Genomic DNA, 27,386 nt, shown 5'->3' with positions numbered 1-27,386 from the left:
TTCATATTTGAAGTGAGTGTCTTGTAGGCAACATATAGGAGTCTTTTTATCCATTTAATCACCTTATGTCTTTTGATTGGAGCCTTTAGTCTATTTACATTTAAAGTAATTATTGATAAGTTTATACTTATTGCAATTCTGCTAATTGTTTCTGGTTATTTTTTTTAAGATTTTATTTTTATTTCTATACCTAATATGAGGCTTGAACTTAGAACCTTGAGATCAAGAGTTGCATGCTTACTGACTAAGGCAGCTAGGCTCCTCTCTAATTCTTTTTATAGTTCTTCTCTGTTCCTTTCTTCTTTTGCTTTCTTTTTTTGTGATTCAATGATTTTCTTTAGTATTTTTTTTTAATTTTTTAATTTATTTTTTATTGGTGTTCAATTTACTAACATACAGAATAACCCCCAGTGCCCGTCACCCATTCACTCCCACCCCCCGCCCTCCTCCCCTTCTACCACCCTAGTTTGTTTCCCAGAGTTAGCAGTCTTTACGTTCTGTCTCCCTTTCTGATATTTCCCACACATTTCTTCTCCCTTCCCTTATATTCCCTTTCACTATTATTTATATTCCCCAAATGAATGAGAACATATAATGTTTGTGCTTCTCCGACTGACTTACTTCACTCAGCATAATACCCTCCAGTTCCATCCACGTTGAAGCAAATGGTGGGTATTTGTCATTTCTAATAGCTGAGTAATATTCCATTGTATACATAAACCACATCTTCTTTATCCATTCATCTTTCGTTGGACACCGAGGCTCCTTCCACAGTTTGGCTATCGTGGCCATTGCTGCTATCAACATCGGGGTGCAGGTGTCCTGGCGTTTCATTGCATCTGTATCTTTGGGGTAAATCCCCAACAGTGCAATTGCTGGGTCGTAGGGCAGGTCTATTTTTAACTGTTTGAGGAACCTCCACACAGTTTTCCAGAGTGGCTGCACCAGTTCACATTCCCACCAACAGTGTAAGAGGGTTCCCTTTTCTCCGCATCCCCTCCAACATTTGTTGTTTCCTGCCTTGTTAATTTGCCCCATTCTCACCGGTGTGAGGTGGTATCTCATTGTGGTTTTGATTTGTATTTCCCTGATGGCAAGTGATGCAGAGCATTTTCTCATACGCATGTTGGCCATGTCTATGTCTTCCTCTGTGAGATTTCTGTTCATGTCTTTTGCCCATTTCATGATTGGATTGTTTGTTTCTTTGGTGTTGAGTTTAAGAAGTTCTTTATAGATCTTGGAAAGTAGCCCTTTATCTGATAGGTCATTTGCAAATATCTTCTCCCATTCTGTAGGTTGTCTTTTAGTTTGGTTGACTGTATCCTTTGCTGTGCAAAAGCTTCTTATCTTGATGAAGTCCCAATAGTTCATTTTTGCTTTTGTTTCTTTTGCCTTCGTGGATGTATCTTGCAAGAAGTTACTGTGGCCGAGTTCAAAAAGGGTGTTGCCTGTGTTCTTCTCTAGGATTTTGATGGAATCTTGTCTCACATTTAGATCTTTCATCCATTTTGAGTTTATCTTTGTGTATGGTGCAAGAGAGTGGTCTAGTTTCATTCTTCTGCATGTGGATGTCCAATTTTCCCAGCACCACTTATTGAAGAGACTGTCTTTCTTCCAATGGATAGTCTTTCCTCCTTTATCGAATATTAGTTGACCATAAAGTTCAGGGTCCACTTCTGGGTTCTCTATTCTGTTCCACTGATCTATGTGTCTGTTTTTGTGCCAGTACCACACTGTCTTGATGACCACAGCTTTGTAGTACAACCTGAAATCTGGCATTGTGATGCCCCCAGCTATGGTTTTCTTTTTTAAAATTCCCCTGGCTATTCGGGGTCTTTTCTGATTCCACACAAATCTTAAAATAATTTGTTCTAACTCTCTGAAGAAAGTCCATGGTATTTTGATAGGATTGCATTAAACGTGTATATTGCCCTGGGTAACATTGACATTTTCACAATATTAATTCTGCCAATCCATGAGCATGGAATATTTTTCCATCTCTTTGTGTCTTCCTCAATTTCTTTCAGAAGTGTTCTATAGTTTTGAAGGTATAGATCCTTTACCTCTTTGGTTAGGTTTATTCCTAGGTATCTTATGCTTTTGGGTGCAATTGTAAATGGGATTGACTCCTTAATTTCTCTTTCTTCAGTCTCATTGTTAGTGTATAGAAATGCCACTGATTTCTGGGCATTGATTTTGTATCCTGCCACGCTACCGAATTGCTGTATGAGTTCTAGCAATCTTGGGGTGGAGACTTTTGGGTTTTCTATGTAGAGTATCATGTCATCGGCAAAGAGGGAGAGTTTGACTTCTTCTTTGCCAATTTGAATGCCTTTAATGTCTTTTTGTTGTCTGATTGCTGAGGCTAGGACTTCCAGTACTATGTTGAACAGCAGTGGTGAGAGTGGACATCCCTGTCTTGTTCCTGGTCTTAGGGGAAAGGCTCCCAGTGCTTCCCCATTGAGAATGATATTTGCTGTGGGCTTTTCATAGATGGCTTTTAAGATGTCGAGGAATGTTCCCTCTATCCCTACACTCTGAAGAGTTTTGATCAGAGATGGATGTTGTATTTTGTCAAATGCTTTCTCTGCATCCAATGAGAGGATCATATGGTTCTTGGTTTTTCTCTTGCTGATATGATGAATCACACTGATTGTTTTACGGGTGTTGAACCAGCCTTGTGTCCCAGGGATAAATCCTACTTGGTCATGGTGAATAATTTTCTTAATGTACTGTTGGATCCTATTGGCCAGTATCTTGTTGAGAATTTTTGCATCCATGTTCATCAGGGATGTTGGTCTGTAATTCTCCTTTTTGGTGGGGTCTTTGTCTGGTTTTGGAATTAAGGTGATGCTGGCCTCATAGAACGAATTTGGAAGTATTCCATCTCTTTCTATCTTTCCAAACAGCTTTAGGAGAATAGGTATGGTTTCTTCTTTAAACGTTTGATAGAATTCCCCTGGGAAGCCATCTGGCCCTGGACTCTTGTGTCTTGGGAGGTTTTTGATGACTGCTTCAATTTCCTCCCTGGTTATTGGCCTGTTCAGGTTTTCTATTTCTTCCTGTTCCAGTTTTGGTAGTTTGTGGCTTTCCAGGAATGCGTCCATTTCTCCTAGATTGCCTAATTTATTGGCGTATAGCTGTTCATAATATGTTTTTAAAATCGTTTGTATTTCCTTGGTGTTGGTAGTGATCTCTCCTTTCTCATTCATGATTTTATTAATTTGAGTCTTCTCTCTCTTCTTTTTAATAAGGCTGGCTAATGGTTTATCTATCATATTAATTCTTTCAAAGAACCAACTCCTGGTTCTGTTGATCTGTTCCACAGTTCTTCTGGTCTTGATTTCGTTGAGTTCTGCTCGAATCTTTATTAACTCCCTTCTTCTCTTGGGTGTAGGATCTATTTGCTGTTTTTTCTCTAGCTCCTTTATGTGTAAGGTTAGCTTTTGTATTTGAGGTCTTTCCAGTTTTTGAATGGATGCTTGTATTGCAATGTATTTCCCCCTTAGGACTGCTTTTGCTGCATCCCAAAGATTTTGGAAGGTTGTATCTTCATTCTCATTAGTTTCCATGAATCTTTTTAATTCTTCCTTAATTTCCTGGTTGACCCTTTCATCTTTTAGCAGGATGGTCCTTAACCTCCACGTGTTTGAGGTCCTTCCAAACTTCTTGTTGTGATTTAGTTCTAATTTCAAGGCATTATGGTCTGAGAATATGCAGGGGACAATCCCAATCTTTTGGTATCGGTTCAGACCCGATTTGTGACCCAATATGTGGTCTATTCTGGAGAAAGTTCCATGTGCACTTGAGAAGAATGTGTATTCAGTTGAGTTTGGATGTAAAGTTCTGTAGATATCTGTGAAATCCATCTGGTCCAGTGTATCATTTAAAGCTCTCGTTTCTTTGGAGATGTTGTGCTTAGAAGACCTATCAGGTATAGAAAGAGCTAGATTGAAGTCACCAAGTATAAGTGTATTATTATCTAAGTATTTCTTCACTTTGGTTAATAATTGATTTATATATTTGGCAGCTCCCACATTCGGGGCATATATATTGAGGATTGTTAAGTCCTCTTGTTGAATAGATCCTTTAAGTATGATATAGTGTCCCTCTTCATCTCTCACTACAGTCTTTGGGGTAAATTTTAGTTTATCTGATATAAGGATGGCTACCCCTGCTTTCTTTTGAGGACCATTCAAATGGTAAATGGTTCTCTAACCTTTTATTTTCAGGCTGTAGGTGTCCTTCTGTTGAAAATGAGTCTCTTGTAGGCAGCAAATAGATGGGTCCTGCTTTTTTATCCAGTCTGAAACCCTGCGCCTTTTGATGGGGTCATTAAGCCCGTTCACATTCAGAGTTACTATTGAGAGATATGAGTTTAGTGTCATCATGATATCTGTTCAGTCCTTGTTTTTTTTTTTTTTTAACTTGTAAAGTTATTTTTTTTTTAAATTTATTTATTTATGATAGTCATACAGAGAGAGAGAGAGGCAGAGACACAGGCAGAGGGAGAAGCAGGCTGCATGCACCGGGAGCCTCACGTGGGATTCGATCCCGGGTCTCCAGGATCGCGCCCCGGGCCAAAGGCAGGCGCCAAACCGCTGCGCCACCCAGGGATCCCCAGTCCTTGTTTTTGTGGAATGTTCCACTGAACTTCTTCTTAAAGGGGAATTTTAAGAGTCCCCCTTAAAATTTCTTGCAGAGCTGGTTTGGAGGTCACATATTCTTTTAGTTGCTGCCTGTCTTGGAAGGTCTTTATCTCTCCTTCCATTTTGAATGAGAGCCTTGCTGGATAAAGTATTCTTGGTTGCATGTTCTTTTCATTTAGGACCCTGAATATATCCTGCCAGCCCTTTCTGGCCTGCCAGGTCTCTGTGGAGAGGTCTGCTGTTACCCTAATACTCCTCCCCATAAAAGTCAGGGATTTCTTGTCTCTTGCTGCTTTAAGGATCTTCTCTTTATCTTTGGAATTTGCAAGCTTCACTATTGAATGTCGAGGTGTTGAACGGTTTTTATTGATTTTGGGGGGGGATCTCTCTATTTCCTGGATCTGAATGCCTGTTTCCCTTCCCAGATTAGGAAAGTTTTCAGCTAGAATTTGTTCAAATACATATTCTGGCCCTCTGTCCCTTTCGGCGCCCTCGGGAACACCAATTAAACGTAGGTTTTTCTTCCTCAGGGTGTCGTTTATTTCCCTTAATCTATCTTCATGGTCTTTTAATTGTTTGTCTCTTTTTTCCTCAGTTTTCCTCTTTGCTATCAACTTGTCTTCTATGTCACTCACTCGTTCTTCCACCTCGTTAACCCTCGTCGTTAGGACTTCTAGTTTGGATTGCATCTCATTCAATTGATTTTTAATTTCTGCCTGATTAGCTCTAAATTCTGCAGTCATGAAGTCTCTTGAGTCCTTTATGCTTTTTTCTAGAGCCACCAGTAGCTGTATAACAGTGCTTCTGAATTGGCTTTCTGTCATTGAATTGTAATCCAGATTTTGTAACTCTGTGGGAGAGAGGACTGTTTCTGATTCTTTCTTTTGAGGTGAGGTTTTCCTTCTAGTCATTTTGCTCAGTGCAGAGTGGCCAAAAGCAAGTTGTATTGGGAAAAGGAGAAAAAGAGAGGAGAGAAAGAAGGAAAGAAAAGAGAAAGAGAAAAAAAAGGAAAAAAAACGAAAAAAAAATAAAGAAGAAAAAGAGAAAGAAAAAGAAAGGAGAAAAAAAGGGGGTGGGGGAAGGAAACAAATCAAAAAGCAAAACAAAACAAAACAAAACAAAAAAAAGAACCACGGGGGAGTATCTTCTGATTCTGTGTACTTTAAGTCCCTTGGCTTCTCCTGGAAGTTGTCCGTCTAGCTGGTGTTCTGGGCCTGCTGTGCTGATTTTCAGGTGTTAGCAGTTGGGGGAGCTGCTGTGCCCCTGCCTGGTGCAGGGCTCAGTGGGGGTTGTTTACCCCGTGAGGCCCCAGGAGCAACAGCCCTAGTCGGGGGGCCAGCTCTGGAAACCTGGATTCAGCCCCCGCAGGAACTCCGGAGCTCTCCGTCTGCAGGGCCTGGAGGCTCGGGGCAGGGCCGCTGATCTGCTCAGCTCGGGGCAGGAGCGTCCTCGCTGTCCTGGGCCCTCCCGGCCTCTGCCTGTCCCGGGGGAGGCGGGATCCTGGGCTGTGTCCCGGCGCCCTGTGCTCCGGAGCCTGCGCTGGTGGATTCGCGCTCCCGCCCCGCAGCCCCTCCGCGGAGCTGCCCCCGGGCCCCCCCCCCCCCCCCCCCCCCCCCCCCCCCCCCCGCCCCCCGAGCTGCTCCGGGTCCCGCTGTGCGCACTGCAGCCCTTAGGGAGCTCGGCGCACTCTCCCGGGGCGCAGGTGCCTGTTACTGTCCCAGGGAGCCCGAGGGCATCCCCTCCCCTCCTGGGTCCTGCTCCACCTCCCTGCGAGCCCCTTTCCCCCGGGAAGGTCGGTGCAGCTCCTGCTCCTCCGGGATGGGGCTCTCCTGTCCTGGGGACACTCGCCCCGGCCTCAGCCCGGCTCCTGGCGGGGCCCCTCCCCCTTGGAGGCCTTTGTTTCTTTACTTCTTTTTCCCCGTCTTCCTACCTTGGTAGAAGTACGAACTCTTCTCACTGTAGCGTTCCAGCTTGTCTCTCTTTAATTCTCAGGCCGAATTCATTGATTTTCAGGATAATTTGAAGGTTTTCTAGGTAATTTGGTGGAGACAGGTGATTTGGGGACCCTACTCTTCCGCCACCTTGCCCCTCCCCCTAGTATTTTGTTTAGATTCCTTTCTCTTTATGATTTCTTCTGTATTTATTATAGGTTTTTGGTTTGTGGTGACTATGAGGCTTATATATAACACCCTACATATTTAAAAGTCTATTTTATTTATTTATCCATTTATCCATCTATCTATCTATTTATTTATTTATTTATTTATTTAATAGTGTACATATGTACCCAAGCAGGGGAGGGTCAAAGGAGAGGGAGAGAGAATCTTAAGTAGGCTTCATGCCTATTTGGAACTTGATGCAGGGCTCAATCTCATGACCCTTGGGACCCTGACCAGAGCCAAAATCGAGAGTCCAACACGTAACTGACTGAGCCCCAAGTGTCCTTAACAGTCTATTTTATTTTATTTATTTATTTTTTAAATTTTATTTATTCATTTGAAAAAGAGTGAGAGAGAGAGATAGAGTGCAAGTTGAGTGGTGAGGCAGAGGGAGAAGCAGTTTCCCCACTAAGCCAGGAGCCTGACATGGGGCTCAATCCCAAGACCCAGAGATCATGACCTGAGCCAAAGGCAGATGATTAACCATCTGACCCACCCAGGTACCCTATTAACAATCTATTTTAATTTGATGGTTGTTGAAATTTAAACTCCCCACACAGCATTTTATGTATTTGATATTATAGTTTACATCTTTTTATTTTATGTGTCCCTTAACTAATTATTGTAGACATAATCGATTTACTGCTTTTGTCTTTTGACCTTAATACTACTTTGTAAGTGATTGATCTATTGACTTTAGTTTATGTTTGCTTTTACCAGTGAATTTTTTGTTTCATAATTTTCTTATTTCTTATTGTGTCCTTTCCTTTTCTGCTTGAAGAAATCCCTTTAACATTTCTTTTAAGGCCAGGTTAGTGGTGATGAGCCCCTTTAGCTTTTGTTTGGGAAACACCTTATCCTTCCTTCAGTTCTGAGTTATAACTTTGCCAGGTAGACTATCCTTGGTTGTCAATTTTTTCCTTTCAGCCCTTTGAATATATCAAGTCACTCCCTTCTGGTTTGCAAGGTTTCTGCTAAGAAGCAGGATGCTACTCTTATGAGTATTTTCTTGTCATAACCAGTTACCTTTCTCTTGCCATTTTATTTATTTTATTTTTTAAAAAATATATATATTTATTTATTTTTATTTATGATAGTCACAGAGAGAGAGAGAGAGAGGCAGAGACATAGGCAGAGGGAGAAGCAGGCTCCATGCACCGGGAGCCCGACGTGGGATTCAATCCCGGGTCCCCAGGATCGCGCCCTGGGCCAAAGGCAGGCGCTAAACCGCTGTGCCACCCAGGGATCCCCTCTCTTGCCATTTTAAATACTCTTTCTTTATCTTTAGTTTTTGGCATTTTAATTAATATGTGCCTGGATGTGAACCTCTTTGGGTTCGTCTTGTTTGGGGCTCTCTGTGTTTCCTGGATCTGGATGTCTGTTTCCTTCCTCAGATTAGGGAAGTTTTTAGCTATTATTTATTCAAATAAGTTTTCTGCTCCTTTCTTTTTCTCTTCTCCTTCTGAGACCTCTATAATATGAATGTTAGTGCAGTTGATGTTGCCTAGTGGTCCATTACTTTATCCTCATTTTTAAAAATTCTTTCTCTTTTTTGCTGATCAGCTTAGAAGATTTTCACTACCTTGTCTCTAGAATCACTGAACCATTCTGTGTCCTCTAATCTGCTTTTGATTCCCTTTAGTGTATTTTTCATTTCATTTTTTCTTCAGCTCTCATTGGTTTTTATATTTTCTATTACTTTGTGAAATTCTTAGCGAATTCATCCACTTTTCTCCCAAGTTTGGCCAGCATCTTTATGACCATTACTTTGAACTCATTAGCAGGTAGGTTGTTTATCTCTGTTTTGTTTAGTTCTTTTTCTGTAGTTTTGTCTTTTTTTTTATTTGGAACATGTTCCAAATGTCTCTTCATTTTGTCTAACTCTCTCTGTTTTTGTTTGTATGCATTAAGTAGTTCAACTATGTCTTTTTTTTTTTTTTTTGTCTTCTGGTTTTAAAGGAGTGCCCTTATGTAGAAGGCATCTTGTGGGGCCTAGTTGTGCAATACTTGCTGGTGTCCAGAACGAGGTGCTCCAGGGATGATCCCTGTGTCGACTGTGTGCACCTTCTTGTAATTAGGCCAAAAGTGCTGTAGGTACACTGGTAGGTGGGGCTGGTTCCTGGCATGGCCAGTTGTGAGGTCCAGACTGTTGTAGGCATGGCAGTGGGTGGCACTGGCTCCCTCCCTCCCTGGGGCAGGAGTCACTTTGGGGAAGTATCTGTCCTGACTAAGGCTACCTGCTGGTGTGACAGGAAAATAGTTGCTTGGAAAGACAATTGCCATGGTGGGCAGGTTGGGCAGTATGGGCCTGCAAGGGAATGCTGGGATATGTCCAGTGGTGCTAACAAGGGAGACAGAAAGTGTCAGAACTGGCATCCACCAGTGTCAGGCCATCTAGGCTGAAGGAAGGGGGAAAAAAAGAAAAAAAAAAAGGTGCTTACCAGCACTTCTGTTCTTGGAGAAATTTCCTACAGATCCTTGTCCCTCCATCACACGCTCTAAAATTTGTCAGTAAATCTCCTTCATTACAACACCCAGGTGCTTTTCAAACTGCTGCCTTTGTGTTGGGTCTCAGAGTGAGTGATACTGTGTTATAGCCCTTTAAGAACAGAATCTCAATTCCTATAACCCTCTGGCTCTCCCGGAGTTAAGCCCTGCTGATTTTCAAAGCCACGTGTTATGGAGGGTTATCTTCCCAGTGCAAATCCCCAGGGCAAGGATTGCCCAGTGTGGGGCTTGAACCACTTGCTCCAGTGGGGACCTCCACACCTCCTACTTGTGGGTCTCTGCACCAGGGGTTTGGTTCTTGATCACATCTCTGCCCCTCCTACCCTTCTTCATGTAGCTTTTTATTTATATCTTTAGCTGTGGAAGTACTGTTCTGTTAGTCTTCTGGTCTTTCTTATATAAGTTGCACTGAATATAGTTGTAGCCTTGGTGTGTCCATGAGAGGATGTGAGTTCAGAATCTTCCTACTCTGCCATCTTATCCTTTCCTCCCAGTGTTGCTGTTTTTACTGGGGTAGCCATACCTTGGGTTTGCCTAATGTATACTGATAACTATCTCCCACTCTGTTGTTAGCTTGTTGTATTTTGTTTTTGTTTGTTGCCCCTAGACTAGAGACTTGTATTTTTTTCCTGCAAGCCCAATAACGCTTCAGAAAGTATGCTCTGTCATGGATCTAGTTGTATTATAATAAGAAGACCCTTCAGAGTATTTTTTCCTTGTATTTCTAGGAGGGGGAAGTCCTAAGGAAGGTGTTTTTAAAATCAACACTTCCTAGGGGCGCCTGGGTGGCTCAGTCGGTTAAGCATCTGCCTTTGGCTCAAGTCATGTTCTCAAGGTCCTGGGATGGAGCCCCATGTCAGCCTCTCTGCTTATTGAGGTCTGCTTCTCCCTCTCCTTCTGTGTTCTTCCTCTTTCTCTCCAATAAATAAATAAAATCTTTTAAAAACCTCACACTTCTGGGCAGCCCGGGTGGCTTAGCGGTTTAGCGACACCTTCAAGCCCAGGGTGTGATCCTGAAGACCCAGGACCGAGTCCCACGTCAGGCTCCCTGCATGGGGCCTGCTTCTCCCTCTGCCTATGTCTCTGCGTCTTTCTCTCCCTGTCTCTCATGAATAAATAAATAAAATCCTAAAAAAAACCTCATACTTCTCAGTATATGAACTGCATATTGGATTGATAAACTCTCTGTAACTTTAAGTGTTTAATCAAGGGCTGAATAATTCTTTGTTATGGGTGAGAGATTAAACCACCATTCCAACTCAAAGATACTATAATTCAGTGGTCTCAGGTTTAGGATATAACACCTAGATCATTTTTAACATAAATAAAGACTGCTCAGTATGATATATGTAATTTATCATTTATAATTACTTCCAAATATTTGGTTTTATTCAGAACGAAAAGAAATAACTTCTTTGAATTTAGGGTCTTTGTTCATTTTTGAACAGTTGGTGTCTTTTTACATTTAACCAGCTTGAGAAAAGTGGTTTTATTCATGAATTCAACTATTTGTAAGAAATCCCATTCTATCTGTATAAATATATAAGGCATGGTTTCTATCCTCATAGAATTTATAATTTACATGAAGATATAAAAGAATCCTCATTTTGTTTTACATTTCAGACATTATATTCCAAATGATTATGACTCTGGTTAAAATCCTCCACAATTCATTGACTTGTGTGAGCATGGCAGGAATACATATGTTAGATCCCTTTCTTTTCCTATCTTGTTCTTCTTGCATATCTTTTATGAGTGTCTACTATTTCTTTCCCTAACATTACCTTTCCTTTTTTTCTCATATATTTTCTGGCTCTTTTTTCCTTTTTTTTTTTTTTCTTTCTTTTCATGATACCTTGTCTTCTTTCTCATGCAGAGAGCGGTATGTACAAATGCTTGACCAAATTGCCCGGCAGATGATTGATTTCTACAAAGACTTGGTAACTCAGCGAATGATGGACCAGCGCATCTTAGAAGAACTATACAATTTTAAGAATGTTATTGAAGAACTGACCAGGTAAAATCGGTGATTATCTTAAACACAAAACACAAGTCAAAACCATGTCTCTAAAGAGAATAAAAAACAGTTAGGAAAAGTAGAATGGTTAAAAGTGAGGACTCTCATTTTTCCTTTTGGGGGTTTAGAAAGAAAACAAAGGACTAGATATAGATGTAGAGATACGGGTTACACAGGTTAACACAAAACCAGTGCTCTATGTATATTTGACAGGGAAAAGATTCCTGTTCTTCTTCCAGGACTGAGATGTTGATTTTTTTTTTAAGATTTTATTTATTAAAAAAAAAAAAAGATTTTATTTATTTATTCACGAGAGACAGAGACACAGGCAGAGGGAGAAGCAGGCTCCATTCAGGGAGCCCGACATGGGACTTGATCCCAGGACTCCAGGATCAGGCTCTGGGCTGAAGGCGGCACTAAACCACCGAGCCACCCGGGCTGCCCCTGAGGTGTTGATCCTAATCATGTTTACAGAGCAGTGCCATGATTACGGTTGTTAAGGTTTAAATCCCAAATAGTATAAGTGTTATATAGCAATCAAGATTAGTGATCATCTAACCTGTGTCAAGATGAGTCGTGGCAAGAATGAAGAGGATAAGATAAGCATGTCAGAGGATGAGATGGAGCAGCCCTGTGGCCTTGCCTGCTAGCATTTGTCTTCTCTCCATTCTAGAGGATCACTTACGTTATCTTTCCGTTCTTTCTAGCCAGCCTGATTCCACTGCTGAACCTGATAGAATTCCATCCAACTGTACACTAGGTTTCTTGATTTGGTTTATAAGGTGTAAAAACTAGGAAGAAATGTAAATATAACTGAGAAGATTCCTGAGTATAAATCTAATTTTTCTGGGTTGCAACTTTTTGGAAGGCTTCAACTATGAATATAAAATCTCTTTGTTTTATTTCAGGGAGCTGTGTCTGGTTCGGGCACATGACATGAAATTAACAAAGGAAGCAGAGAAGGCCCACAAGGATTTAGCACAAGCTCTTCTAGATGCTGAAAAGAATGCTAAGTGAGTTACCAAATGTTAGCCATTATGTCCTACATGCTTCATACCTTATTTGAAGAAACAAAATTTTATAGAAACATTTGAAGTTTTTAATTACAATAGTGCCTAGAGGAGTTTATATATATATATATATATACACATATATATATATATGTATATATATATATGACTTTTAATAAGTATATATATTAACTCCTCCAGGCACAGTTTAATACACATATTATAAATGTCTTGTGTGAATTTACCAGGGGTGTATCCCTAGAAGTGGAATTACTGGGTCATAGGCTATGCATAGCCTTGTCTTACTAGCTATTGCCAAATGCTCAGTGTATGAGATTTCCCTTTTGTCCATATCTTTTATCAGTCTCTGATGGATATTAAAAGGTATCTAGTTTTTGTTTGCAATTTCCTAATTAGTAGTGCGAATCTAATTCTTTTTTATATTTTAATGAATCAAGTAAGATCTTAATGTTTTTATCCTTTTTTAGGGGTTAGCAAATTTTCCTGTAAGGGGTCAGATGATGAGATATGGTTTCTTTTTTTTTTTCTTTTTTAAGATTTTATTTATTCATTCATGAGAGAGACAGAGAGAGAAGTAGAGATATAGGCAGAGGGAGAAGCAGGCTCCATGCAGGGAGCCCAATGTGGAACTTGATCCTGGATCCTGGATCCCGGGATCACACCCTGAGCCAAAGGTAGACACTCAACTGCTGAGCCGCTCAGGCATTATCTGCCCCCCCCCTTTTTTTTTTTAAAAAGAGATACGGTTTCTTATGCAACTACTCAATCAACTCTGCCTTCGTAATATGTGCCACTATAGTGTAAAAGCAGGTAAGAGCAATACTAGAACATGGATGTGTTCCCAAAAAACTTTATTTATTGACACTGAAATTTGAAGGTATAACATTTTCATGTGTCATAAAATATTGTTATTCTATTCCTTTTCTACCATTAAAATATAAAAAGTAAAATATATAAAAAACTAAAATCTAAAAATTCTTAGCTCATGTTCTATACAAAACACAAATGGTGGATTGTATTTAAAGCCACAGCCTGTAGACCTTTATTCTAGTTCATTTTTGGTTAGAGTTCTGATTACTAGGAAGCTCTTGGGAATATATCAAATGACATATCTGTTTGTATTTTTAATTTTTCTTATATAATTGATTAAAAATAATATTGTATTATCATAAAAGTAATATATGTGACTTATAGGTAAAGTAAATACAAACAAGCAAAAATGAATTAAAAATACCAGTTTTACCACCGTAGATTACTGCTACACATGCCTTAGTGTATATCCTTTTTTACTATGTATATATGCACACATTCATTGTTTTACATTGTATTATATATACTGTTATACAGCCTGGTTTTAAATTTTTTGTTTGTTTTTTTAGTGGACAGTCACTACCCTTTTCAGTAAAGTTTTACTTCCTAAGTTACCCAAGTCATATTCAAATTTTCCCAATTATTCCTCAAATGTATTTTACATTGTATTGTCCAAACTGGTATCCAATCTAGGACCATTCAAGAAAAATACAAATGTATACAAAATCTAAATTCAGAGATATATTCTTATTTTTATTCTATTTTATTCCTTACTAGAAAGAGAAGGATACCTTGATCATTTTTTGTGCACTGAATATACTTCTGGTTTCTGTAGCTGATTCACACTTTTGTCTTAGTAGAAAACTATTTTATACTTTATTTTCTATCCTTATTTCTCTATTAGTATCTCTCCATCCTTTTTCTGAGCTAATGACCTTTTTCTGAGCTAATGACCTTGCTTCTAAAAAGTAGAAGCAAAAGGAAGAGAACTCTCACCCCTACATCTAACCACCCACCTGCATCTGTGCTCATAAATTTTATCTTCCCATCTTTTACTGTGGACCAACTGTCTCTTCTCTTCTGAGGCTAATCTTTCCATGTGTGTACTATTAAAGTACCTCCCATAGCTTCCTTCCGGCTGGAACCGCCATCTTTCAGTAATTCGTCGAAATGACCAACACAAAGGGAAAGAGGAGAGGTACCTGCTATATGTTCTCTAGGCCTTTTAGAAAACATAAGAGTTGTTCCTTTGGCCACATACATATGACTCTACAAGAAAGATGATATTGTGTACATCAAGGGAATGGGCACTGTTCAAAAAAGAATGCCCCACAAATGTTACCATGGCAAAACTGGAAAAGTCCACGATGTTACTTAGCATGCTGTTGGCATTGTTATAGACAAACAAGTTAAGGGCCAGATTCTTGCCATGCCAAGAGAATTAATGTACGCATTGAGCATATTAAACACTCAAAGAGCTGAGATAGCTTTCTGAAGCGTGTGAAGGAAAATAATCAGAAAAAGAAGGAAACCAAAGAGAAAGGTATTTGGGTCCAACTGAAGTGCCATCCTGCCCTACCCAGAGAAGCAATGGTCTCTTCGTGAGAAACAATGGAAAGGAGCCTGAACTGCTGGAACCCATTCCCTATGAATTCATGGCCTGATAAATGTAAAGCAAATAAAACACCTCAAGATTGTAAAAAATAAATAGATAAATAAATAAATAAAAATAAAGTACCTCATACCTACTCAAGATATTTTCAGCACAAAATCCCTCTTTTTCCTGTATCATTAATTTTTTCCTCTATTCTTGATTAGTCCCATTAGTATACAAATATAATTATTCCCATCTCAAAAACAACCACCAAAAAACAAAAAGACTCCTAAGTCTCTTAGGACCACATGTGTATCCCCTTCTAACTATGGCCCCATTTCCTACCTCCTACCCTGCTTCTATTAGTCTTCAAAAAGTTGTCATACTTAGTGTGTTCACTCCTGGTCCTCCCTATGTCACTTAAACCCACTCTAATCAGGCTTTCACTCCCCTTAACCCACCAAGGTGCACTTGTCAAAGTCACCAGTGACTTTCATGTTGCTAAAATCCAAAGGTTACTTCTCAAACCTCATTTAATTTGACTTACCCACAGCATTTGTCACAACTGATCACTTGCTCTTGCTTGAAATACTGCCTCCATTTAAAGCCACAACACATTTTGTGCTCTCAATCTCCTTTCCCTGATTGATTTTTATCTATTGCACTATCACTACTTAATATGTTTTACTTTTTTATTTGTTGATAATCTTTTCTGAATAAACTTTATAAGGGCAAAGTTTTGTTGTGAACAGTACCTCGCTAAGTAGGCACTAAACATATTTGTTAATGAATTAAAAAAAATAAGTTAGAACTTCTTTTGTGCTAATGTCTATTATGAGTACATCTAAAACCAGAGAGAGAGGGAAGGAAAAGGAGAAAGTCTGAAGTAGGATGGTGTTGGATTTTTTTTCATGATTAGAAATTTTTAGTAATACTTTTAAAAATAACATCATTTTATTGAAAATTATGAAAATAGAAACAAATAAGGAAATAAAGAGCACCCTTTAATTCTTTCTCTCAGAATTAAACAGTATTAATATTTTGATATATTTTTCTTTTTTTTTACTTCTGTGTATTTTTTATACAAATGAGATCAAACTGAATATATAATTTTATCATTAAGATTATCTTGTTACAACATGAAAAATTTTCCCATGTACCAAAGTATTAATAGCAACAAGATCTTTAATTAGCTGCAGAGTGTTTTCATCATAGAGCTAGATCATATATTTTATTTGGCCAATCCCTTACTATTGGACATTGAGGTTATTTCTGAATTTTTTTCTTTTACTATTAAAGCCAGGGGTCACTAATTCTCTTTTCAAAATCAGTGTCTGGGGTGCCTGGGTGGCTCAGTCAGTTAAGCTTCCAACTCTTGATGTCAGTTCAGGTCTTGATCTTGGGGTTCTGAGTTCAGGTCCCGCACTGGGCTCCATGCTGGGCACGGAGCCTACCTGAAAAGAAAGATCAGTATCTAATTTCAGGCAATAATTTGCATAAATTGTAAGGGTATATAACTTGTTGAATTTTCATATGTGTATTCACCTATGTGACACCTAGGAGGATTAATTTTTCTTAGTTACTCTAAACAAGTGAAAGTCTCCAAAAAGAAGGCTTTCAAGAACTGATGCTTGTGGTTTCTAGCTTTCACCAAAATTAGAAGAATTCTACATCATGGGTCTTTTATTCTTAGCAAAGTTAGTATTCCTTAGGAGAATGGGTTTCAAAGGGCTTGTGAAATGCTACCCCTTTATAGGTCTGTGTTTGTATTATCTCTAAAGCACTTTTAATTCTAATTTAATTCTAAGCTTCAGTGTAAGTTAGAAGGAAAACGTATGTTCTGGTAAACATGAAGAAAAGATAGTTAAGAAAAAGGCATTTACTTGATTATTAGTCTTTTGGTTGGTTGGTAGAGAATTTCTTTAAATCTTATATTAATTATATATAATTTAAAGGAATAGTGGCTCATAATTACTGGGCTTTGTGTGTTTAATAAAGAACCCCCATTCCATTTTGTATTCAGATTTTTTTATTAGATATACTGCTGTTATTCTATTGGAATATCATGTGAAAATTATAGTGAATAATATTAAGAAAAAAGCATTTAGCACAAGGAGCAATATATTGAATTTTTTACTTTCAGACTTTTATTATAAGATTTATAAATGAAATGTGACTGTTTTTTTCTTCTATTTTACTGGATATTAGTGTTATTAATATATCTAGCAATTATGCTGTGATTACTTTATGATGAATTTTAAAGGAACAAATTGCCTATTTTATTTATTTAGTTAGTTTTAAAGAGTTTATTTATTTGAGAGAGAGAGAGATAGTGACAGAAATAGAGAGAGAGAGCACAAGTGAGGAGGAGAAGGGAGAGGCAGGCTCCTCGCTGAGCAGGGAGCCTGATGTGGGGCTCGATCCCAGGACCCTGGAATCATGACCTCAGTCAAAGGCAGTTGCTCAACCAACTGAGCCACCAAAGACCCCATAAATTGCCTATTTTAGAACAAAGTTGTTGTTTTTTTAAATGTTCAATATCAAAATAATTATCCAATAAATGTGAATTCTCAAAAGCAAAGTCTGTATATACTTTTTAATTTTTCTTTTAGGATTGTAGAAGAATACCATGATTTATACACATTGCAAAGAGAAAGGATGGAATGTGATATTAAACAGTTAATGGCAGAAAGAGATCTCTGGAGCTCAGCCACATATGAATTGGCCCTAAAGGTTGGTTTATCTGGAATCATAATAAATTGTAGTCTTCTTTTTTGGCTAAATTTTGTTTTACAATTTTCAATAATATAGACAAAAATTTTAAAAACGAGGATGTATATTTAGTTTATGAATAATGTAGCTATTACGGGCCTTCAAAAAGAAGTTACTTTTTTTTTTCTTTTGTTTCTTCTCTATTAAGTACCTGACTATTGCCCCCTTAAGGGCTCTTTTTCTTACCAGATCTATGAAATATGAGCAAGGATGCTTTTTCTATTATTTATAAACATGTTAAAACTTTCAATTGTAATTTATACTAATAATAAACTAGGAAAAGCTGTATTTTTTCACAGAGTGTAACCATATTAGGATTATATTACTTTGGATCTATTACATTGGCATCTAGGATGACAAAGGAGTTAAAATATGGCAGTCTGTGGGCCATTAATGCAATTCTTTTTTTTTTTTTTTTAAGATTTTATTTGAGAGACACAGAGATAGAGGCAGAGATGTAGGCAGAGGGAGAAGCAGGCTCCCTGTGGGGAGCATGATGGGGGACTCGATACCAGGACTCTGGGACCACAACTTGAGCCAAAGGCAGACACCCAACCATGGAAATGCCCAGGTGTCCCCAATTAATGTAATTCTTTATGGAAGTAGCATAGTCCCACAATGTTCTATTTTTCTGAAACATTTGCTGGTTGGTTGCCTATTCTCACACCTGGGACTTGGTGTTTACTAAGTATTAAGAGCAAATTATGACCCTCAACAGATGCAAACTTCTATCTCATTTTCCTCTTGAATACTCAGACTTCATCTAGGATATAATGTTTCATCCTGATACAGAATTTTAAAATGACATGTCAAGAGGAAACAACCATGATAGCAAACTTATATATTTAGATCTAGGAATTTTCAGTAGGAGTAAAGAAGACAAGTGAATTTCTTCACTCTAGAAGTATTTAAACAATAGAAGACTGACTCCTTGTAGCAGTTTCTGTGGAAAATACCTTGAATTGCTGGGGGTTTTGTGTTAGCTCATCCCTAAAAGTCCTTCCAACAGAAAATGAGTGACAGCTAGAAAAAAGGACTTTGCCTCTTTTGTTTGTGACTATATGCACAGTGTCTAGAACATTCATTGAATGACTATATAATGACTATATATATTGATCGACATTCCAGTGGTTCTCAAAGTATTGTCCAAGGACCCCCTGGGAATATATAAGACCCTTTCATGAAGTAAGAACCAGTTTCATCATAATATTAAGATGTTATTTGCCATTTTCACTCTCATTTGCATATGAGTACATAAAAATACTATTTATGTTAATATGTAATGGATTTATTGTTATGTTTAAGTGAATTAACAAATGTATATTTTAAATAATTTCAGTTTTAAGTTTCAATACCATGAATATCAAATAGGTATAATGCATATAAATGAGAGCTCTTTGAAGATTTCACTAATTTTTGAGAATAAAATGTTTTGAAATGAGGTTGCTTGAGAACCTCTGCTATATACTTCAGTTTGATTCCGGTTTAGTAGTTTTATTTTTTTACTTTATTTTAAAAAAGATTTTATATATTTATTTACGAGAGACACAGAGAGAGGGGCAGAGACATAGGTAGAGGGAGAAGCAGGCTTCCTGCAGGGTGCCTGATGCAGGACTCGATCCCAAGACCCTAGGATCACGACCAGGGCCAAAGTCAGACACTCAACCACTGAGCCACCCAGGCACACCCTAGTTTAGTAGTTTTAGAAAACATGAATTTGTAATTCAAATTAGCTCATGATTTAAATAAGAAATTGTGATTGAATTAATGATTCAATGAAAAATTGATACATGAAATTGGTTTGGGTTTAATAAATTCCAGTGGCATATTATGTCTTAGATTCCTCATTTTAGTACTTTTTTCATAGGTAATTGAAAAAAATAGAGTCATATTGGCTAAAAGACTTTACCTCAATGAAAAAGCTTGGAATAAATTTGCTAAGCATTTCATCATACTGCTGTCAACCAAGGTAAAGCTCAATTCACTTAAGTTATGGGAAAAGAGACTCCAGCCTTAGAGGGTTGAAGCTATAAGAAATCTTTGCTAAGTTTATAGATTAATTTTGAATATAGTTTTGTATTTATGCTTTATTGTGAGCAGAATGAAAAATCTAAGGAAATATGATAAATGCCCTTCTTTATATTTGTCTTCAGTCTAATTAAAGCAATTTAAGCAATTTATCTAAGTTAATACTGCAAATGTTATTTATATACTTATTCTATTTGTTAGTATTTAAACTAAGAAATATAAGTAGTTGTATTCATTGAAATAATGGTATTCTTGATACATTTTATGCAAAAATTCAATAAGCATAGTTTGTTGAAAAGGAGAGAAGTGGCATTTAGTGTGTTTCTGGAGTCATACCATGTACACTAGTCATTTCATTTCATTTCTTTAACAATCCTGTGAGATATATATTAGGGTCTTTATGGATAAGAAAAATTAATCCCAAATAAATTAAATAACATCCCATAAGGTTACATAGCCAAGAATTGGCTAGGATTCACATTTGATTTTGTTTGGCTTTGAAATTCCTGTCTTTCCAATGTACCATACTACCTCCCATGAAATTCCTGTGGGAAAATTTGGCTTATGTTGCAAAGGAAAAAAAAATCTTGTCTCTAGTATTTTATGTGCTATGGAAAATCCACCAACAAAGGAACCATGTGGTGGTACTGATGATATATTGAAAGAGGAATATCTTCTCAATTTTGATCCATTTTCTATGGATGTCTCTAGTACTAGAATATTAATACACTAATATTATTAGTGTATACTAATAAGTATTTGTTACATGAATACGTGAATGAGTGGTTTGATTCCATGCACATTATCTAGGACACTGCAGACCTTGCACTACTGCACAAGTTGACACAGAAATGGAGAAGCTTAATGAATAAATATAAAAAGGAAGTGGAACAAAATGAAGAGTCTACAAGGGAGAAATTGCAAACTGTTAAGGATGGCCTTAGCAAATGGCAGGAGTTACTCAGAAATGAGAGGTAGGTCTACAAGAATTGTGTTTTTTATTATACTGTGTCTTATCTGATAACTCAGTTCAATTCTTTCTCTCTTTTTCTCTGCCTCTTTTTTCTCTTGTGATGACTCTAACATTGATTTGTTGGAGTCACTAGCAGTCCTTCCAAGGCTGCAGTCCTGCCAGGGGCTTAAGTGGTTTTGTGGTTTCTGGTGCTAACCATCTCTGTGGTCCATCCTGCTCCTCCTACACACCTGCTGCTGCCTCCATTCTGTTCACCTGTTTTTCTTTTCCTTTCTTTTCTCTCTTTTTAAAATAACATCAACTTATGTTGTTATTACTGCAATCCCTGAATATCTAGATCCATCTGCATCTTCTGTAGTATAGTTTATGTGCAGAGAAATAGAATCAGTGGGTAGCCATTATAAGTAGATTGATTTTGATTGGATATCGTACTTTATAACAATTAGAGAAATCTGTCAATGGAAAAGGCCACCTATAAAGTAGTAAGTCAAGGTTGGATGATTAGGGACCTGTAGGTGGCTCAGTTGTTGAGTGTCTGCCTTTGGCTCAGGGTGTGATCCCGGGACCAGGATCAAGTCCCACATGGGGCTTCCTGTGAGGAGCCTGCTTCTCTCTCTGTGTCTCTGCCTCTCTCTCTGTGTCTCTCATGAATAAATAAATAAAATCTTAAAAAAAAAAAAAAGGTTGGATGATTAAATTGCAGTCAGTAGTGGGAATCTGAACTTTGAATGCAGGCTTGACTCAGGGATTTCTAAGTTGTTTATTATTATTATTATTAATTATTATTATTACTTTAAGATGCTTTGTCTATTGTTTGAGGAAACACGTTTGGGTACCATTTCCATTTCAAATTGAAGACAAAGATTTTGGTTTTTCAGATCCTCTATGGTTTCTGAGTTAGCAGAGTTGGAAGCTCTGGAAGCTGAAGCTGGTACATATCCAAGCTGTTGGCTGTTTCTACTGTTTGTTGACTCTTAGCTAGGAGGAGCACAGGTGGGACAGGGATTCTCTTTTCTCTTTCTTCAGAAATGTTTATCAAGAATTTTCTCCTTGTGAGACTTCAGAGATATTAAAAGGAAATTTTTTCTTACCAGAACTTGGGGCTCCTGACCTAAATGTTGAGTCTTATTCATTAGGTTTTCCTTCTATTTACAAATTGTTTTGTCTGCTGAGGAATTGTTTGTAAGATGATCTAAATTTGGATGGCAAAGGCCCAGAGACCACCCTTTTAATACTCACATGGCCTCTGACCCTGTAACTTGGTGGCTCAAGGCTGGTTGGAGCCTGAAATTACATTTATGTTTGCCTATGAGAAGGGCTGACCCTGGAAGACATGTTTGAAAATAATTCAGGAGAAACATAGGACTGTTCTATGGTATATAGATTTATGATTTTCTTTGTTTATATATGGTTCTGAGACTCTGCTCTTGCTCCTTTTCCTTCTAGTAGAAGAGACACTTTCTATCCTAGTAAAGAAAATATATTTGAATCAGTCCTTCCAGACTTCAACCAGTGGCAAAAGGTAAGACTTTCTAATAAACCGTTTGGTAATCAAAATGGTTTGACGAGTAGCTGTTTGTCAACTTGCTACTCATCACCTACAACTGAGTCGCATCTCATCCTTTAAAGATGCCATATTGTATTTTATGAAAGACAAAGAAAACAGCGAGATTCCAGGGGCCTTTAAAAATTCATTTAAATATTTTATTTCCAGTTCTATTTTAGGTTTTTGAGCCAAATAAAGTTAGGCTGCCAGGAAAAACTGGGAAAAGATACGTGGGTGTCAGTGAGGGTAGTTCGGATTCTCTCCTCTAATTGTCTGATATAAGTAATGTTTGTGCCTCTCCTGTACCTGGCTTTTGTCTTAAGGACAACTTGGACTTTTAAGATTAATAACATCTTTTAAAACAATTGTGGTACAAGATACACATAACATCAAATTTACCATCTTAGTCATTTTTCAGTGTACAATTCAGTGGCATTAAGTGCACTTACACTATTATGCAACCACCACCACCACACCCATGTCCAGAATTTTTTTTCATCTTCCTAAACTGAAACTCTACCCATGAAACAAGAGCCCCCTTTAATTCCTCCTCCCCAGCCCCTGGCAACCACCATTCTACTTTTTGTCTCTCTAAATATGACTTCGCTAGACCCCATATGACAAATCACAGTGTTTGTCCCTTTGTGACTGGCTTAATTCCTTTAGCATAATGTCCTCAAGGCTCATCTGTTTGGTAGCCTGTGTCAGGATTTCCTTCCTTTCAAAGGCTGAATAATATTCCACTGTAGGTATGTACTACACTTTATTAATAACAGCTTTTATTTTATTTTTTAAAATATTTTTTTAACTTTTATTTATTTATGATAGTCACACACAGAGAGAGAGAGAGAGAGAGAGGCAGAGATACAGGCAGAGGGAGAAGCAGGCTCCATGCACCGGGAGCCCAACGTGGGACTCCATCCTGGGTCTCCAGGATCGCGCCCCGGGCCAAAGGCAGGCGCCAAACTGCTGCGCCACCCAGGGATCCCCTATTTTTTTTTTTTTAAGATTTTATTTATTTATTTGAGAGACAGGGAGCAAGAGAACACAACAGAGAAGGAGGGGCAGGGGAAAAGGGAGAAGCAGACTCCCCGCTGAGCATGGAGCCCGATGTGGGGCTCCATCCCAGGACCCTGGGATCATGACCTGAGCTGATGGCAGATGCTTCACCCACTGAGCCACCCGGTGTCCCTAATGATACCTTTTAAAAAGAGTTTGAGCTTTGAAAATAGCTTTCACTAATCAAATTACTATCATGTATTAGCAGTCTGACAAAGGAAAATATGTGAGATTGAAATACCTCCAAGGTAATATCAGACTCAGGGCCTGATGAAATATCCTCCAGATCCCTAGAAGCTGTTTTCTTGTTGTTTTGGAATGACTTGAGTAGAATATTCTCAGAACTGAAGATGTTTGTTGTCCTGTTTATATATAGCAGGTTTAGTGATTTTACTGTTTATCTGGCAATATTGACATTGCATTAATAAGTTTGAAAAAAATTATGCTGCTTTATTTAAGATTAATAATTCTCAGTCATTAAGCACTTCTGCACATTATCATACTTACTCTTCATGGCAGCCAAAGGATACGGGTTTTATAATCCCCATCTCACAGATGCAAAAGGGAAGCTTAGAAATGTTAAGTCACTTGCCTAAATTGCCTATAAATGGTGAGTGGCAGGATCAGGTCTCTCCACCTCCAAAATCCTTGCCCTTAGTGGTTGTGCTGCATTGCTTCCCTGTACTGATTACTGTTTCTGAAGCATAGGAGATTTGTTTTCATTATCTGAATGATAAATATGTGAATTACACTTTGTTATAGGACTTGGACTTGGGTCTAGACAAATAAAACAAAACATATACATTCTAGCAACTTTCCCAGTAGAGCAGGGTCACATAAATAAATATGTTATATCCTCACCAAAGCAGGTAGTAATTAAACATGCTCAGTTCTCTGGTCCTTATTTGCCTTCATTCACTTTTTACTCATATGGGATTTAATACAATTATTATCATCTGGTACACTATGGATTATCTTACAGAGTATTTAATTAACTTAAATTCACTTTAATTTTGAAAATAAAGTGATGTCATATAAAAATGGTATAAACAAATAATAATAGGATATATAATTCTAAAATGATTGGCAGTCACTGGGAAGTAAGGATCTGGGTAGACTGATGAAATCATTAGTGAATAATCGTCTAATTTCCTCACCCCCTTTCATTCTCTAGATGTTGAATGAAGATAAAGACAAATTTACTGGGGATTTTCTAATGTCAAAATATGATTCTCTCAAGATTATTAAACATTTACAGGAAAATTGGATAGATATTGGATTTGGGATATTGGGTCGCCATAAAAGTATGGAGGGGGAGATGCCACCAGAGCAACAGCATATGAAAGAAATTGCAAAAACCATAGGAAGACTCTACAAAGAATTTGAAATAAGAATAAATGGGGATAATGGTAAGAAAAAACAATGAAATGTTGCTTTGACATCATAAAGCATTTTAATAGTGATTATTATTTGTAATACAATTAATATTTAAAATCTAATTACTAAAATACTACATTTAAAAATCAAGCAAAATAAAGCAGTGAGATATAATTCATATGCATTACAACTCCCCATTTAAAGTATATAATTCAATGATTTTTAGTACATTCATAGATGTGTGCCATCATCCCCACAGTCATTTTTAGAATATTTTCATCAAAATAAACTTCAGAAGAAAACCTGTACCCATTAGCAATCACCCTTTTAACCTCTCATCTCTGACTTCCTGTCTCTGTAGATTTCTCTAGTCTGGACTTTCATATGAATGGAATCATATAGTATATGATGTTTTATGATTGACTTTTTTCACTTAGCATAATGTTCACCTATGTTTTAGCATTTGTCAGTACTCTGTTCATTTTTATGGCTGAAGTATAGTCCATTGTATGTGTGTATTGCATTTTGTTTATCATTTTGTACATTCATGAACATTTATGTTGCTTCCACTTTTTTTTCTTTTTAAGGATTTTTATTTGAGAGAGAGGGAGGTCACAAGTGTGGAGGGAGTGGGCAGAGGGAGAGGGGTAAGCAGTTTCCCCTCTGAGCAGGGTGCCTGACTCAGGGCTCTATCCCAGGACCCAGGGATCATGACCTGAGCCAAAGGCAGAGGCTTAACCAACTGAGCTGCCCAAGCACTTCTGTGTTGTTTCCACATTTTGGCTATTATGAATAATGCTAATATAGACATTTGTTTACATATTTCTGTATGGAAATATGTTTCCATTTCTCTTAGATATATATCTAGGAGTAGAATTGTTGGTCAAGTAGTAACTCTTTTTTTTTTTTTTTTTTTTTTTAGTAACTCTATCTTTAAGTTTTTGAGGACTGTTACATTGCTTTCAAAGAGGCTGGATTGTTTTAAATACCCACCCTCAGTGTATGAGGGTTCTGATTTCGCTGCATCCTTGCCATGATTGTCATCTGACCTTTTGACTCTAGCCATTCTAGTGGGTGTATAATAGTGTCTCATCATGGTTTTGATTCATGTTTTTCTGATGACTACTGATGTTGAGCTCTTTTTAAGGCTTATCAGACATTTGTATTTCTTCTTTGGAGAAATGTCTATTCAGATCCTTTGTCTATGTTTTAATTGGGTTATTTATCTTTCTGTTATTGAATTGTTAGAGTTCTTTATATACTTTTAGATACAAGTTTTTTTCAGATATATGAATTGTAATAGTCTTCTCTGGTTCTGTGGGCTGTTTTTTCATTTTTTTGATAGTGTCCTTTGCAGTGCAAAAATTTTAAATTTTGACAAAGTCCAATTTATCTACTTTTTTCTTTTTTTTATTTGTGCTTTCAGGGCCATGTCTTTGACTCCTTTGCCAATTTGAAAGTCATGAAATTTACCCTTAGGTAGTCTTCTAAGAGTTTTGTAGTTTTTGCTCTTATATGATGGTATTTGACCATTTTGGGTTAATTTCTTGTATATAGTGTGAGGTAAAGGCTTCTTTTGCATGTGGATATCCAGTTATCCCACTATCATTTGCTAGAAAGACCGTATTTCCCACATTTAATGGTCTTGACACTCTTGTCAAAATTAGTTGACCGTAGATGTATGGATTTATTTCTGGACTTTGAATTCTATTCCATTGATTTGGATGTCTGTCCTTGTGCCAGTACCACACTATCTTGTTTACTGTTGCTTTATAGTAAGTTTTAAAATTGAGAAGTGTGAGAAGTCCCACTTTTTTCATATTTTGATTGTTTTGGCTATTCTGGATCACTTGCAATTCCATATGAATTTTAGAAACAGCTTATTAATTTCTATAAGGAAATAAGCTTAGATTCTGATAAGGATTTTGTTGCATCTATGGATCCATTTAGGGAGATTTGGCATTTAACAATGTGAAATCTTCCAATCTGTGAACATAGGATATTTTTCCAATGATTTGGATCTTTAGTTTCTTTCAACAATGTTTTCTAGTGTTCTGAGAATGTTTTGTACTTCTTTTGTTAAATATTTTCCGAAGTATTATATTCTTTTTGACACTATTATGAATGCAGTTGTTTTCTTAATTTCATTTTTGGATGGTCATTGTGTATATATAGAAATATACTTGATTTTGTATTTGATCTTATATCCTGCCACTGTGCTGAACTAATTTATTAGTTCTAATAATTTCTTAGTGGATTCCTTAGGATTTTCTGTTTATGAGATCATGTCATCTGTGAATAGCGAAACTTTTGATTTCTCTCTCTCTCTTATTTTTTACCCTTTACTTATTTGTTTTGTTTCTTAAATTCCATGTGAGTAAAATAATGTGGTATTTGTCTTCTCTGACTTATTCCACTTAGCATTATACTCTCTAGCTCCTTCCATGTCATTGCAAATGGCAAGGTTTCATTCTTTTTTATGGCTGAATAACATCCCATTGTTTATAGACCATATCTATATAATCTTCTTTGGAAAAATGTCTATTCAGATTGTCTATTTTTAATGATTATTAGGTTTTTTTGGTGTTGAGTTATATAAATTCTTTAAATATTTTAGACATTAACCTTTTATTAGATATATCATTTGCAAATATCTTCTCCTATCTGGTAGGTTGCCTTTTTGTTTTGTTGATGGTTCCTTTGCTATGCAAGGCATGTTATTTTAGTGTAGCCCCACTTGTGTTTTTTGTTTTTGTTTTTGCTTTTGTTGACTTTGCCTCTGGAGATATCTCTAGAACAATGTTGCTAAGGCTGATATCAGAGAGATTACTGCCTGTTTTCTTCTAGGAGATTTATGGTTTCA

The 27,386-nt window shown here is 37.4% G+C and overlaps 1 protein-coding gene across 7 annotated transcripts in view; it reads left to right on the top strand.

Annotated features, from left to right (window-relative positions):
- Window positions 1–27,386, top strand: part of AXDND1 (axonemal dynein light chain domain containing 1) — a 106,376-nt gene that overhangs the window by 32,568 nt on the left and 46,422 nt on the right. For 6 of the 7 annotated variants that reach the window (XM_038542357.1, XM_038542359.1, XM_038542354.1 and 3 more), the window contains 7 exons: window positions 11,193–11,333; window positions 12,242–12,346; window positions 17,381–17,501; window positions 19,408–19,509; window positions 20,379–20,542; window positions 21,988–22,063; window positions 24,321–24,555. In XM_038542357.1, coding sequence (XP_038398285.1) covers window positions 11,193–11,333; window positions 12,242–12,346; window positions 17,381–17,501; window positions 19,408–19,509; window positions 20,379–20,542; window positions 21,988–22,063; window positions 24,321–24,555 — 944 coding nt within the window. The remainder of the gene's footprint in view (window positions 1–11,192; window positions 11,334–12,241; window positions 12,347–17,380; window positions 17,502–19,407; window positions 19,510–20,378; window positions 20,543–21,987; window positions 22,064–24,320; window positions 24,556–27,386) is intronic. The other variant, XM_038542356.1, reaches the window with a different exon arrangement.

Source organism: Canis lupus, chromosome 7, assembly GCF_011100685.1.
Source record: "Canis lupus familiaris isolate Mischka breed German Shepherd chromosome 7, alternate assembly UU_Cfam_GSD_1.0, whole genome shotgun sequence".
NCBI lineage: Eukaryota > Metazoa > Chordata > Mammalia > Carnivora > Canidae > Canis > Canis lupus.
Note: the sequence above shows the minus strand (reverse complement) of the source record. Positions and strands in the feature narration are given on the sequence as shown.